Source organism: Argiope bruennichi, chromosome 5 (genome assembly GCF_947563725.1).
Source record: "Argiope bruennichi chromosome 5, qqArgBrue1.1, whole genome shotgun sequence".
NCBI classification, from domain to species: Eukaryota; Metazoa; Arthropoda; class Arachnida; order Araneae; family Araneidae; genus Argiope; species Argiope bruennichi.
In genome coordinates this window covers 50632478-50648657 of record NC_079155.1, presented here as the reverse complement: position 1 = coordinate 50648657, position 16180 = coordinate 50632478, and the positions used below count along the sequence as shown (strand labels likewise).

The following is a 16180-nucleotide window of genomic DNA, read 5'->3' as shown; positions in this document are numbered from 1 at the left end:
AGTAAAGGAGGGATCAAATCGAGACCCAGAGCTAAGAACTAAATAATTCTGGGTTATATGGTGAATCGTGTCTCTTTATGCATGGCTCATCTTAAAAAAATATTTCTGAAATGAGAAAAACAAAGTGATCTATTTGTAATTTCTTGCATGACGTCACTTTAAATCAGTACATTGCTCACGGTTTAGTGGTAGGGTTTCGGCTTTGGAGGTGAGAGATTTGAAGTTCAAAATCCACTGAAGTGGTCCTGAAGAACTACTATGTAAGTGCCAATAGTGGTGAAGATTTTGCTTCGGAGGTGAGAGATTTTAAGTTTTAAATCAGATACCACTGAAGAACTACTCTGAAGTGGTCCTAGTGGTAAAGTTCCTGCTTTGAAGGTGAGAGATTCTTAATCAGATACATTTGAATAACTTAAGTGGTCCTAGTTGTGAGTTTTTGCTTTGGAGATGAGAGATTCGAAGTTCTATATCATATACCAAAGAAGAACAACTATGCAAATGGATCTGGTACATGCTAATTCCATGGGGATCATATAGTAAGACACTGAAGAACGTTAGTCCAAGTGTCATCATCTGACTACAGTTATAAAACACGAGATTCATCCCTTTATGTTGCTTCAAAACGAGACATAAAAATGGCTAAATTAAACTAAAATTTAGTTATAACATATACATTACAAATTTTTTTTATTTTTCAAAGCCTCTCTCTCACACAAGCAATTAATAACAATATAGGCAGAGGATATTTAATAGCATTTTATGTATAGTAAAAGTTGGACTACATAAACTTTCAGAAGTCAACTTTAAATAAAATGATAAAAAATGTTATATGATTTATTTTTTAGTAAGTCTGAGATATTTCATTCAGATTTGAAATAAATCTGGAATAATTTTTTAGAGGAACAGTTTCAAAGCTCGAGACTTTTTCAACTAATATGGTATTAATTCGCATGCTCAGTTGAGCAGAAATTCTTTTATTTTGCATTAGCACATCATGGTCAGTAATTGTTATTGTTACATGGGGTAAAGAAATAAAACCAAAGGAAAAAAAGGACAATTTTGTAAAAGGAATGATCATTAGATGTCTCTGCTGCTAAATATAATACTTTAAGAGATCAGAAATTTTTATATGAATACGTCAACGTATTCATTAGGGAACACTCATATACTTAATGGAGTACTCATGCAATTGTGTTTACACTTTCCTAAATCATTTCTCGTCTCACCTCGTTTTTTCAGTTACGTGTTTTGTTCCATTCATTTTCAAAAAAAAAAAAAAAAAAAAAAAAAAAACATGTCAAAATCACTGTTTTAGAATTGCGACTGCCTTGCTCGAATTCGTAATCATTTCACTTTCGAGCCTACTTACTTTTTTTTTTCTAAAAGAGCCTCACGTTTTTCTAAAAGATTGCATCCATATAATTTTCTCTCTTTCACACACACGCGCATATACATACAGAATAAAGTTTTTCTTGGCGCTATTCTTGCTCAGAGACAAATCTTGGGGAAAAAAATTATTTCAGTTTCATAGCGTTAGAAAAGAAACGTTTCCTTTCTGATTCTTAGAGATAACTTGAACTGGTTAACGAACTTTGATGAGAGGCTGTGCTTCGTAACAACTTGGTACATTTTGATGTACTTTCAATTATTCTTCCACTGTCGACACATGAGCACAAAGAAACGATTAAGATATTAGACAGATTTAAAAGAATTATTAATTATACAACTGCTTCTAAATGGCAACATGTTTTGTTCCTTTTTGCTGTGAATGATCTTCCATTAGTAACGAAAGCATTCAAAATGATAAAGTAGGGTTATGCTTGGAATGATAGTCTTTTAATATTAAATTTTAAAACATATTTAATATTAATTAAATATGCTTAAATATTACATTATTATCAAAGTTTAAATATTACATTTTAAAAGATAGTACATAACAGTTGCTGATATTTCACATTCTTATAAAATTATTTCACTTCTTTTTTTTCTTTGAAAATAATTTTCAATGATGATTATTCATTAATACATTTAAAATGATAAGGGAATACTGGCCTCGAAATTACATAATTTTTTAAAATTAGATTTAAAAGGAACAGCTTAATTTATTATTGAAATGGAAAGAATAGCGTCAGATCACAATTTGGAAATGTAAATCATGAAGCAAGCTTAGTTTCTTTTTTACTCTTTGATTGACGGCGCATTAAAAACGATAAAAAATGCTGAATTTCTAATAATATATATTCCGAAATTAAAATCATAATTGATGGAGAAATATAATTTGTTTATATTTCGGAAATGCCGCTCACATGTGGGCGGAGCGTACTTATCTCCGCCCTAAACAGATAGAAGGTTGTTCCATAGCAGGAAAAAATTATAATGTTCCTTTCAACCAATCTCCTGAAATTTGTCAAAAGTTTTTGTATAATTTAAAATGGAAAAAAAAAATATTTCTATCTTTACAAATTTTATTTTGGTGGAAACATGTGGTTTTCTCAAATTTAAGATTTTATTCAAAAATATTGAATCATTTGTTCAGTTTCCATTTTCGAGAATAGCTCACTTTAAACATCCTTGGATAATAATTTCTAAATTTTTTATTATCTTTTTTCTAGTCTATTTATTAGGAACAATTTCATTTGAACATTATTTTCGAATATTCTTATGCATTTGTTTTATTTCCTTTTGGAATGTGCTATATTTTTCACCAAACGATTTTGTAACAAATTATTTCTATTCCATAAATTCTATATAGAATCCATTGGGTGGATCAACACTTGTTCAGAAGCAGTAGTGTATTACAAAAAAAAAAAAAAAAAAAAAAAAAAAAAAAATGTTTTTATTTATGTTTCTTCCTCTTACGAATTGAAATGAATATTAGTTTTGTTTGTAGATGGTTTTTATTCTTCGTCTGAAATGATACTAAAAAACAGTTTTTGTCTAGGAACATTTATCAAAACAAGTTCTTGAAAGATAGACGTGATAGTTAGTTTTTGAATTTATATGATTGTGCAAATGGTTTAAAATAACAATAGTTTAGAATTAATTTATAGATGTTTTTCATTCATTTAATAATGTCAATGCATTTATTAGCTGATTATAAGTAAGAGAATAAGTACTTACCGTTGTTGAAATACTGAACCATATAAGAACCCCTAGTAACATTTCCGTTAAAGCTGCAATGGAAAAAAAAAAAAATTAGCATGACTGAAAAAATATACATAAAGTTTTACATTTGCATTACTAAATAAAATTAACATTGCATTTGATTAGAAGAAATGATAATTAAAAATAAGTGAAGCTACCATTTTATTGAAAGTAATTTTTATAATGCTTTAATCAGTGATACAAGTTTGAGTTCTTATTAATCTGGTTGAGGTAATTTAGAAGAGTATATCTATCGATACTATTTTAAAAAAATATGTTGCATTTTCTCGAAATGGATTTGAGCATATGAAGTGATCGAACCCTTATGCTATAATATGAAGGCATATGGATATAAACATGAGATTTAATATAGAAAATACAAAAAAAAAAAAAATCCATCATACAGTTAAAAAGTATAAGAGAGATGTGAGCAAAGCAAGGAGCTCTGCCTATAATAGAGAAAAAAACATTTTAAATAATTTTAAAATTGTTATGCATGAAATGATGCAATATGTACTAATTTATTATGTGGTATCGGGCTATCGACTTTTAACGATCCAACCGCGAGAATTCACTTTAACTTTTAAATTTTTCAGTCTTGTATTTTTTATTATTATCTTATAATGCAAATCGCGAATGTTTTGCTGGATTGAAAGAAAGCAAATATATTTTATATTATTTTTTATGTTAAGTGAAAATTCGTTTTTAGAAATCTTTAACAGTTTCCTTTTTCAATATTTATCAGAAAATTACAGCATATTTCTTTTTTTTTTCTCTCTTTATGTTTATTCCAGGTAACGCCAAGGAAATATAAACTAGTAGAATTTTAATAAGATTATATTTCACAAAACATGTCTCAAACCTGGTTGGTTTCAGACTGCTAGATTCCAGTTTTTTTAAATTCTGTTTACTTGCATTTATGTGCGTTTAAGCATGATATGCATGAGCTTGCAGAGAAGAAAAGGTGCACTCATGCGCATCATTCGTACATGCACGTTTGGGAAAGATCCCGCTCCTTTTATTCATTAAAAAGGGAGATTAAGAACCTTCCACAAAAAACTTTAACGATCAAAAGGGGTAGAGCTCTAATGGGGGTAATCTGATTTTCGTGGCACCCTACTCTGCAAAAGCCGAGTTGAAAGGCCCAACTTTCAGCTATACGATTCAATTCCACTTGCAATGGTCTAGTAACCTCTTTCAGAAATCTCTCATCACTGCAAATAACGTTGTCTTTTTACTCCTCCTGAATCCAGTAATGCACCTGGACGCAAAATAGATATCCATCTAGGTCGTACCATGCTTTAAACAGTTCTTTCTATACGTGTCTCGCACATCAATGCTTTTTCTACTTCTGTTTTGGAGTTATAATCTGTATTTTTATGTTCTTTGCAACCGTTTTCAAATTTCCAGATCTACCCAAATGAAAGCAAGCTTATTTTTTGTTTCTTTTTTCTCTTTCAATAAATAAATATATAAATCGTAATATTCTGTTCCACGAGAAGCATTGTCAATGGGGCATTTGGTGAACAATTGAATAATATTCAAGTAATTTCATCATGTTAAGTATTTCTTTAATACCTGCACAAAATAATTATTTAAAAAAATACAATAATAATACAATTGATCGATTTGAGATTATATTCTATGTTTATATGTATCAATTTGAAAAAACGTGCAGCTCCCTAACCATTTCCATCTTTTAATTACAATGTATTACTTAATCTTTAGATTTAATCAGTCTTTTTTTACTTACGTAATTAAAACATAATTAATGAAGTGAATCACAAAGAATATCTAAAGAAAAAAAAAGCATTAGCAATTTCCAAAGCTATTAATTATTAACAGATTAATATGAATTCATCTGTTGATAATCAATTAATTTCAAATTGAAATGAGACTTTACAATTAAAATAATCAAACTTCATAACTCAACAGTATTTCTATGATTGTTTTTATTAAATAAAAAGTTTTTTTTTATTTAATATTAGAATTCCCCCTTTTTTCTTCATATTGGGAGGATATTGTTTAATTTTATTGGTTTATTTGACTGAGCATTCCTTATTAATCAGATTTTTATGAAATATAAAAATGCATAAATCAACCATGATGAAACGAAGCAAAAACATCGAAATTTTAAGCCTGAATTTTGTAGAGTTTTCACATTTACCGTGAGAAAATAACTGTATACAGAGAAGGAAAAAGTCTATAAAATAATAAACAGTATTCCGAAAATTTTGGTTGAAATACTCAATATATTGGCTAACACTGTTATCCTCCCAAACTTTAAGCCCAGATATATCGGACGATTATAATGAAGTCACATGGATGATTTCTGGCGGTAAGATGAATTGTTTTCGATTTAGCAACACCACGAGAGCCTACGTGATTCCAGACAAAGTTAGGGGTTGTCCTGACCTTTATGCGAACCTCTCGGATGAAGAAACGTGATTCCCATTGTCACAGTTGGTATGCTCAATTTGATCGAATTTTCTTTTACATGTCTAAAACCGATGGGGAAAGCTCGGGGTCGCGTCAAAATCCATTTGCGGATTTCGTTCGCAATAAGTGCACTGGGTTTTGTTCGAAATTATTATTTTTCTTTTGTCATGCCTCATCGAAAAAGTTCGCTGGTGGTTTTCTTTTTCTTTTGCAGAGAACTGATGCAGATTTTTTTTTTCTCCTTCTACTGTTTTTGACATTGCAGTATTGGTCCCGATTTAAAATGAAAAAAAAAATATGCATGAATTTGAGGGCCATAAAGAAAGATATATCTTCTAATTGTCAAATTGTTCTCTTATTGATAAGAAAAATTGCATAAATATTCATTATTTCCATCGTCATTTTCTTACAAGCAATTCTCTAAATTTCCGTTGAATAATTTCAAAAAACTTTTTTAAACAGATGCATTTAATCAAATTTTTCTTTGCCCTCAGTTATGTACCTTTATTTTCGTCTTTTACTATGCTCTTTTATATAAAGAATACCGAAAGAAATGATCGAAATTGTTAATAATTTTCTTCTTAATATTCTGAAGAATTACAGTAACATCCCTTGGTTTGAAAAATCATTTAATAAAAATCATGCCCACTCATGTATGCATGCAAAAGGGCTGACCGACAGACAAACAATCATTTGACGGATTTGATTCAAAATTTGATAAGAAACCTCATTTCAGGTGCTAAACCGGTGTACCGAATTTTTCTCTCTATGTTTTTTAATTATTAAGTTCACTTGTTCTCGAACAGCAAGACAGACATACTACTTTTGAACGGATTACTCTGAAAATTTGTCAGAAATCTTGAAATTTGATTTTAAGTCCATTTACCAAATTATTCTTAATTGTGTTCACAGATAAACAGACGGACTGACAATTGTCAAAAAATGTGTTTTTCAAACTCAGGGTGGTCTGAAAAATGGAAATTATCAAAAATTGATTCACAATACTCTTTCTACACTTCATATACAATGGAACAAAAAAAAAAAAAAAAAAAAAAAAAAAAAGGCAAAATAAAAATTTGACTCAGACTGATGAAATATTTCAATCTGTTAAAGATCGTATCCATGAAATTTCGGCATATTTGGTTGAGAGATGTCTGAGCTTTTCCGTTCTTGAAATAGATAAATACGCATAAATGTCTTAGATATCTAAATCCCCTAAAATGTTTTGAAAAAAAAAATCTAAAAAAATGCGCTCCTTTAAAGGAGGAGGTAGCCCTGATATTTTATCTCCTTTCATTGTTATGTACTTAAAAAAATGAAAATGGCTTTACAAAGGAATGAAAACAAAAGCTGTTTAGCTTTCAGATCATGTTTACAATATGATAATAAGTGAATTGTTTTCAGTAGCAATTTCCGGACCTTAAAAGTTTACGATAGCGAAACAAGTTTCACACATGCGAATGTCCTGCAAAAGTAAATGGGCTACAAAACAATAATACTGTTACTTACAACTTTTTTTGTTCAACAAGAATCAGTTTTTGTCTTACAGCGGAACTAACTAATTTTTAACATAATAGTAGAAAGATGAATTTCGGCCTGCGTTTCTTTTAATGAACAAGTATTACCATAATGTTTTTATAATTCTTACTAATGACGATCTCATTTTGTATGCAACATTGGTTCTAATTCTAAAAGTAAATACTGTTTGGATTTTTTTTTTATTTTTTAGCGAAATAATGCTTTGAAAGAAAATATTCAAGCTTAACTGAACCAATTTAGAATGAAAACAAATGACTTTTTAAAACAATTCATTATTCTTTTTCGGAAGCAACAGTGTTTTTTCCCCAATGGAATGACTAAATTTATTTTTTTATTACTTAATTCTTTTTCTCCCGATCTCCTCTAACGGGATATCATTACAAATATATTCTTTCGTTTAGTTTTTAAAAAAACTTATAAGTAAAATATACACTTTAATTAAAAAAAATATAATTAGCTTTTTCTATGAAAAACAGAATTAAAGATGAGTTTAAGGTTAAAGAATCGTTCCTCAATGTCAAATCATCGTCACATTATCCTTGCTTGAATCTCCAAACATATTCATCTCTTTTTCATGCAAAGATTAAAAGAATACCAATAAGCCAATTTAATTTAACATGAGCGGTATCTAATTTACTTGGAATAAATGAAAAACTGTTTTTTTGGTAGAATGATAGGTTTTATTTTTTTCATTTTACCTTTCTTAAAATTAATTACTTTTCAGGATTCTGCATCTTTAAGTAAAAATATATAATTACTCTGTCAGTTCTAATTCTAAGTAATCTTCCTGTCGTTAAGTTTTGAAATTTAAATCAAAATAAGGATTCATTTATTTAAATTATCTACAGTGTAGCTTAATGATTCGCTTATTTCGTTTGATTACTCTTTTTGAATTTTGGAGTGTAATCGCTTTTATGTAGATTTTTTATACATTCTAATCCATTTGTCATCTTGATCTTTTTTACTTGTTTTTTTAAATGCATAATAATTTTTCAAAAAATATTTTGCATCTGCTTTTAAAATTATCAGGATTCGCATGAATTCCAATTTATGCGAATTTCCTGTTCTTTGCAATTATCTCTATTTTTCAGACTGACACATTGTTAGAATGACTCTATTTTATTTCTCTGTCAAACATTATTTTTTATGATCCTCCGCGTGAATATATTGATTGTATAAACAATAATTTTTTCCATAGGAAAAATAAAATGTTTGTATTTTTAAAACGAAACAAATGTTGTGATTTTCATTTCTGAAACCGTTTCATTAAATTCTTCTACTATCGATACAACCCAATGTAAACATTTTTGCTTCTATCATCACAATTTTTGCTGCCAAACGATAAACAAATAAAAACAGCGATATGACAAATACTACAACTGATATTCATGTAATAATTACAACTGTGATAACACATCAGTATAAATTCCTTTGATAAACAACATTTTAATATCTACAAGTATAATATTACCGAGTAAATTATCTACAGTGAAGCTTAATGATTCGCCTTCTTTTTTTTTTCATGCTTATCAAGTCTGTGAACGATCAACGATTGTTCCACGCTACTCGGAAATCAGTTTTAATTAGCGGATGACTCAGATTATTATTTCTTATTTTCTCTGGCAGCCCCTTGGGCGAATTTCGAACGTCTCAGAAGTAGAATTCTTTGCTCGAGTGGTTGCCATAAATTTCTCCCCCTGAGAAACTGTCGCCGGAATAAGAAACTAAAGGAGTTTTTAGCTAATGGTTCCGTTTACCTTTCGTTTTACACTTAGCCGGAGACGCCGATGCACTTTTAAGAGCAATAATTGCAGCCTGCGCTCGAGTGACGTGCAAGCGAGATGTGTCTATTACTCCAGACAAAAACTAATTGAGCGAGGGCTGTGCTGAAAGATCGTGATGTTTTTCATGCACTTACAATTCAGGTGCATACAATAGGAAATGATTTAATTTGTTACATTCTAAAACAGATTCCAGCGAGAATTTCGTGAGAACAAACAAGTCGATTGAAAATAATTATCTATAACAACAAAAAGTGTCAAATTTTTGAATCGCAAATGTAAAAAATACTATTTAAATGCAGAAAAGTCAATTTGTGATTGATGCATGGTGAATAGATTCAAAATCTAAGTGTGAGTTTTTATAAGTTTCCGTTGCAGAACCATAATTTTTGTGGACCAAATGAGCCTTAAAATTACTGTTCAAAAATTACTGTTAAAAAGTTCTGGTTTAAATGCAGGGAAACCGTCTCGCAGGTCTTCCCAATGGTCTGGTGGAATTCGTTATCTGTTATTTTAAATCGTTTGTTATTTTGAACTCATTTCTACAGCAAATAGACTATTTTTGTGGACCACATGAACACTAAAATTACCATCAGGGATTAAACATTTTCGGTTTGGGTTGGTTAATAAGAGACTTATTTACCACGGTTAGTAAGAGACATCTTACCACGGTTTTAGCTGAAAGACATCCTTTCTGAAAATATTTTTTCGTAAACAGATGGACATTCATCACGAAATATGTGAATGGACAAGTATAAAGAGATATTCCGTTCAAACAGAATCAGTATAGGAGCAGTATGAGCAGATTTTCCTTGATATTTATTGGATTTTTTAATTCATTTATGGTTTTTAGTTAAGTGTTATTAATACTAGTGGATACTCACTGATTCTCTGTCATGTGATCTAGTATGAATTAAAATCATATTTTAATTTGTAGATAAATATTAATTTTGAATATTAATGATTATCCTAGTATCTGCAAGGTATCAGAATAATGTATATTGAAATCAAGAATATTTATCTTTTAATGTCTAAAATAAAACTAATCAGCGCTTAATGTGCAATGAATTATATAACTGAATGAAAAGAGGGAACAAACTGAAACAAATTATTGAACAAATATTGCTGACAAACCTCATTTCCTTCCGAAATTTATTATGGATTCTAATTCTACCTTTCTACATTAAATAAGCAGTTGTTTTACATGTTATATGTATGTATTATAAATCAATAAGTATTGATTACAGTTAGGACAGTAATTTCAAAATAATATTTCTTTCAGATAATTTTTTGTATAGTTTCAAAAAAAAATATCATCTTTTTGTCCTTCCCGTAACGACAATACATTGGAGATTATCCTTTTTTGAAAACTAAACAATTAAAAAAATTTCAACGAAATGAAGGGAACTTTCTCAAAGTGATTAAATCAAGCTTATGGAATTCAAAATTTTAACTGCCATTGCCTACAAACTTAGATGAGAGAGAGAAAAAAAAAAGAATTTTCTCTTTGTTTTTCAAAAAAGACGTGTCTTTCATGCGAAATTTCTATAAATTATCTTTTTGCTTGACTAAATCTATGACAGACACATGCATCAAGGAAGAAAAAACAAGTTCTTCAGTAACACTTTGATTACAAATGGTCATTCGACTTGGAAATGACCATTTTCGAAAAGCCTCGTAACACCTGAATTTACAATCTTCTTGACGGTTTCGTCTATGTTTAGTCTCTTAGAAGAAGGATCATGCAAATTTTAATGTGCTTATTACCTCATTTGAATTCATTTACCTTTCCATTGACAAAGAAAACTGCATTTTCAAATTTCCGTTCTTTTGTATTTTTTAGAATAATTAATTACGTTTGGTGTTCAGCAGATGAACATTATCAATAGGATTAGTCACTTTCGTAATGTCATTTCCTTGGATTAGCGTTACATAAATTTAGGGATTTCCTCCCAGACAAACTTTTATGCTTAGAAGGAAAGCATTTAGCATTAATTTAATGATTCGAAAAAAATATATAAGTGATATTTTAAGTAAATTTGTGTTGTAATTTAATCTCTAGTTAAAAGTAAAATTACTAAGAATAATGTTAAAGAGTGGAAAATTTCTTTGGCCAAGAGTAGCGAGACAGAGAAGGGGACAATGGAAATAAATTTCTCTAAGAACAATTACCGAAAATTTGGAGCATTTATAACGAAATTTATTTAATTTCAAATAATTTTTTAATATATATTTTATTTCTATTCGTTTAAAAAATTTTATTATACGCTTTTAAAATGTCTACAAGCAAGCATTCCATTATATACAGTTTAGCCATGAAGGTTGCAGTTGAAGAATAATAAAAATTATGAGCGAATGAATAATTAGAATTCTTTCAGAATTTCAACTCATAAATATATTCTAAAACTTTTGAAAAAAGATATACAGATTTTGGGTTTTTTTTCTCCTAAATATATTTAAGGAAAACTGCAATTTTTATTTCAAAATTTCTTCTACAGCAACAGATAGCTATCTTGCGCAGCATAAAATTTTTTAATTTCTTTCAACTACAACAAATATACTCTTATCTTTTACGTTTTCTTTTCACGCGTTTTAAAAATCATGAGAAACTTATCTTGTATTTCCGTTTTATTATTACTTGCACGTATTGCATTAGGACTCTTTTATGTAACCATGTTTCGCCAATATATTGTTGATGTCAAAAAATAAAGTAACTTTTTATGGATGCCTTTGAACCAGGAACCTGTTCCATAACCCTCAAGGGAAGGAACTATTACATTAAATCTGAGTATAATGAAAATGACTTTTAACAGAGATCGCAAGTGGCATCAGTCGATATTATTATCAAGAAGAAGGTAAATCTCATTGCAAAAGTGTAACATAATCTTTCACCACATTGGCAACTGTTCTCATCCGTCACAGTGAATGTGACGTTCCATTAAAAACAGCATTTTACGAAAGATGATCAATTGTAACTTTCTAGGAAAACTTTAGAGCATAGCTAGTTTATCTCGCCGAAAAAGAGATGTAATCTTTCTAGCAACCTTTTGAGGTTTTTCAACCACAATGAATGCCAAGACGTCCGCGGAATAACTCATTTGCCAATTTCTCTTCTTTTCATTCTGGTGGACATAAATCAAAGTTAGCCGGTCTTCATTCCGTTCTGGGATCCTTTCCCGCCCATTATTAGTCATTGCTGCATTGACATGGTTGTTTACGTCTCGATTGATTTTTCTTCCAATTTTTCACCGCATCATTAATAAAAAGTGTCATTGTGGTTACATATTTAAAATTTTCTCTTAGGAAGACAGGTTTGCATGTTAAGTTGTTGATATTCAACGAGAATTCGAGTCAATTTTAATAAAAAAATCATAATGTTTCAGGTTTTGAGATTGACTTTTAAGGTTATTTAATTATACGAATAGTATCAAAAATAAAAGTAAAATTCATTTTAACCAGTTAATTGTTTTTGAAATGCATTCGTCATGGAAAAAGTACAACATTTTGCGTTATGACAAGTTTATGCAATGGCAATTATATATAGATATATATATGTGGCAATTTAGATACGCATTTTCAAAAGAGATCTCAATAGTTAATTGGTTAAAAAATAAATTTGTTGTGAGTTTATTATATTTAAACTTTCAATACAATTAGCAATATTTTTATTGCATAAAATAAGAGGTTATTTTATTATTTATATCTAAAGGATAAATTCAACAATTTAATCATTCTAAATACACTATCTAATCAAAGATCGTGTTCTATTTCAGTTTTTACAATGAATATTTTCTCGATAGGGAAAAGGCCACAAGAAGAAAACAATACTTTCTATTTAAGATAATCTAAAAGTAGAAGAGATAACGATATTAATTACTCTATGGGATTTAACAGTTAAGACGATATATATATTTTTTCCCTAACCTCCAATAAAAAGGATTATCCATGTCTTTAAATGAGAAGGAATAAACCAAGAAATAAACAAAATGAAATATATCCTTTCACGACATATTAACTTATGTCTTCTTTGGAAAATATGATAATCCTATTTCAACATCCATACTTCGAAACAATAAACTGTCACATTGCAAGCATATATTTCCTAATAGAAAAGAATTCTTTCTTTTAATAAACTTTTTGAAGAAGAATCTTGATGAATTAATCCTAGATGAAGGATGAATCGGATTTATATACACGCTTACCTATATAGGCATTGTAAGGCTCATTACATGGAAAAATTCATCTTGTATTACAAAGTAAACATAGGAACAATGCAGGCAGAAGGGCGATTTCCGAGAAAGAGTGAGAAAGCTAGAGATCCTTTCGATTTCCTTCCGAAAACAATAGCTCAGAAATGCTTACAATTCCACTGGGACAGCGAAATTTTAGCAACAAATTTGAATTTTTATAGCACAATTTTTTTTTTTTTTCTTATTCCATCCTTCAGTGAAAGTTTCGGTAAAGGTTTTCACTGACGATTGAAGGTCTGATCGAGAACAATGAAAGGACAGCGGATGAATCAGTTATGCATTCATATGTTTGAAAAAATCGTTGTCCATAGAGAATTTTACCTCAAGTATCCATTTTTTTCTTATGTAACGCACATGAATAAAACATGCAAATCACTCATACGCATATTATCTGGATTTTAAATTTTTATCTTATTAAGATTTGTAAAGTTTAAATAATCTTCAAACTAGCGAAAATATATTATTTGTGAAATTTTGATACCTTTTTTTTACCTTTCTTAAATCGGCTTATAACATGGAAATCGATCAAAGTTATCAATTTGTTCTTAATATGCTCGATGAATTTTATTATAACAATTTATCTCAATACTTTACAATTGCATGTGCTCTTTTTTTTTTTCCAAAACGCTAATGCAATTTGTTAATTTTAACTGTGATTTCTATACTATGGTTGAATAAAAGCTCACAAAATAATCGTAGCGAGAAAGTATTGCTGAAAAATAATTTTCTATCTGGAGTGAAATATAAAAAAATTACTTAATTCTATGTACGAAGATAAAAACCATGCTTTCAATTGTTGATTAAGTATCAATATTTTAAATAATTTAAGAAAAAATTCTATTTATAATCGAATTTTCCAAAAGTTAAAAATTTTATGCATATAAAAGAAAAAAAATATATTTTGGAAATATATTTATCTGCCTAATTTATGGGCTCGAAGCATCCATATCTGCCTTTTTTTTTAAATCCTTAAAAATTTTCATTTGTAATTCTAATCTACTGAAAAATATTTTATTTTATAAGGAAAATGTTTTCCCTTTGTTACAAATGCAGCGTCCATTGGGCAAAAAATGTAAAATCTCTTCGTGAACAGTTTTTTCTAGCTCTCTTTGTAGCTTTCATATCTGCATAAAATTAAAGATTGTCATAACATGAAAAAAAAAATGAATTAATGAAGAATTATTTCCTTCTAAATATCGTTAAAATTTAATACATTTTATTGAAAAGACAGTAAAATCAGTTTGAAAGGAAAGTTGTCAACTTTGAAATTTTATTTCGAAATAGAGGTGTGGAGGTTGAAAACTGCAGTGCAAAAAGGAATTCATTATGAGCATTCGAGTCAATCCTTTCAGTAAAAAAAAAAAGTGTTCATATTTACTTTGTATTCTCAACCGGAATCACATTACCCTGACCTAAGAGGATAAAAGACTTCTTTTATGCTTAGATTGCGGGCACCCACACTGCTATTTAATTCTACTTATTGCCGTCAAGCCGAGCGCAGACAGCCGCTAAAAAAGAGAATCCCCTTTCACAATGGCACCAGGAATCCGTTAAGTACTTAGAAGACAAAAGTAAAAATAAGAATCTTCGACTATAATTAAAAGCAACGGGTGCGCTTTTTTTCAAAAAGCCAAAGTCCTTTGCAGTCACTTCCTCGCAGCTTGAGGTCTGTTTTGTCGTGACTACTCGACAAACGGAATTCCAAATGGCTCTTTTTGAACAATGAGAAATTAACGTCTTACGGGACACGCAAAAATGGCGGACACTTAATCTGGCGATGGCACGTCAGCAGGTCTTCCCAGAGAGGGTTGTCGATCCCTGAACATGATTTGAATAAAGGAATCATCCTGCGGAGATCACTGAACCGGGGATGGGCTTGTTACCGGAAATCAAGAGGACCAAACACCCCCGAGAGACGATCCGCTTAATCTCAATAGATTGTCCATTGTTTGGGACTATCAATCGCTGGCAACCTTTTGTTTACTCAGTGCAAAAGATGGTCTGAAAGAATCTTTCAGTGGTTGCAAGATGGCAAGTGCTTAATTGAAATCAAATCGGCAAATGTAGTATTGTTGCTTTTCATTCTTACGTAATTGACCAGATAAGCAAGCAGATTCTTTCTCTTTTCACGACAGTATCTTACAATAAACAAAAACAGATATACATTTTACAGATCTACCTGTCCATAAATGAATGTCGCCGAAATACGTTTGGTATATTCAATAATAGAAGGATTTTTTGAAGATAAGTTTTTCATTTGCAATAATTATTTCAAACACAGAAATGAAACGGAGATTTATTATTTGCTTTATCATTTTGCTTCTTAAAGTGATAGTTGAGACTTAAAATGGTGCAAAAATTTTACACTAATATTAAGTTTGTTTTTTAAAAAAATTATCTCATGATGACAATCGTATTTAAACAGTTTAAAGGTTTAAAATTATTATTACTCAAATTTGTTGCACAAATGTTTTTAAAAAAATAAACAGATAATAATTTTTTTAAAAAATTTTTCTTATGCCGCTAAAGAATCGCAAAAATTAATAAAATCTTGGAATTTAAAATGGGTGTAACTAATATTAAAAAATTTTTTCGAATATTTGAAACAGATTTGTTTACCATTATATTCCTGCAGTCGAAACAAAAAAATACTGGGAAGCACCCATGGACTCATTAAAACTGACGCAATGCGCATTATTATGTAAAAGTAACGAGTTCATCAGTTCAAGTTTTTCAGCATTTTGGAAGAATATAGGTTGTGCTTAACCCACATAAGAAATATCGAGTTATTTGGGCGTCAAGAAACAAACACCCAACATAACATAAATTAATTTATATTTTACCGCAGCGGTTTTGTAATTAATTAACAGGAAAAATTAAAAAAATGCAAGAAAACGACAAATCGATAGCTACAAAAAGAAACTAGTAGAAAAAAAGAGTCTCTGAACTTAAACTGAATTTCTGTTTTAAAATGCCATTTTGTTTGAATTCTAGACAATTCAAAGGTCAATGCTTTATTGAAAAGGC

At 29.5% G+C, this 16180-nt stretch overlaps 1 protein-coding gene across 1 annotated transcript in view; it reads right to left on the bottom strand.

Annotated features, from left to right (window-relative positions):
- Positions 1–16180, bottom strand: part of LOC129969211 (uncharacterized) — a 145972-nt gene that overhangs the window by 81220 nt on the left and 48572 nt on the right. Inside the window, exon 2 of the mRNA XM_056083663.1 lies at positions 3121–3173. Within this exon, the coding sequence (XP_055939638.1) occupies positions 3121–3173 (53 nt within the window). The remainder of the gene's footprint in view (positions 1–3120; positions 3174–16180) is intronic.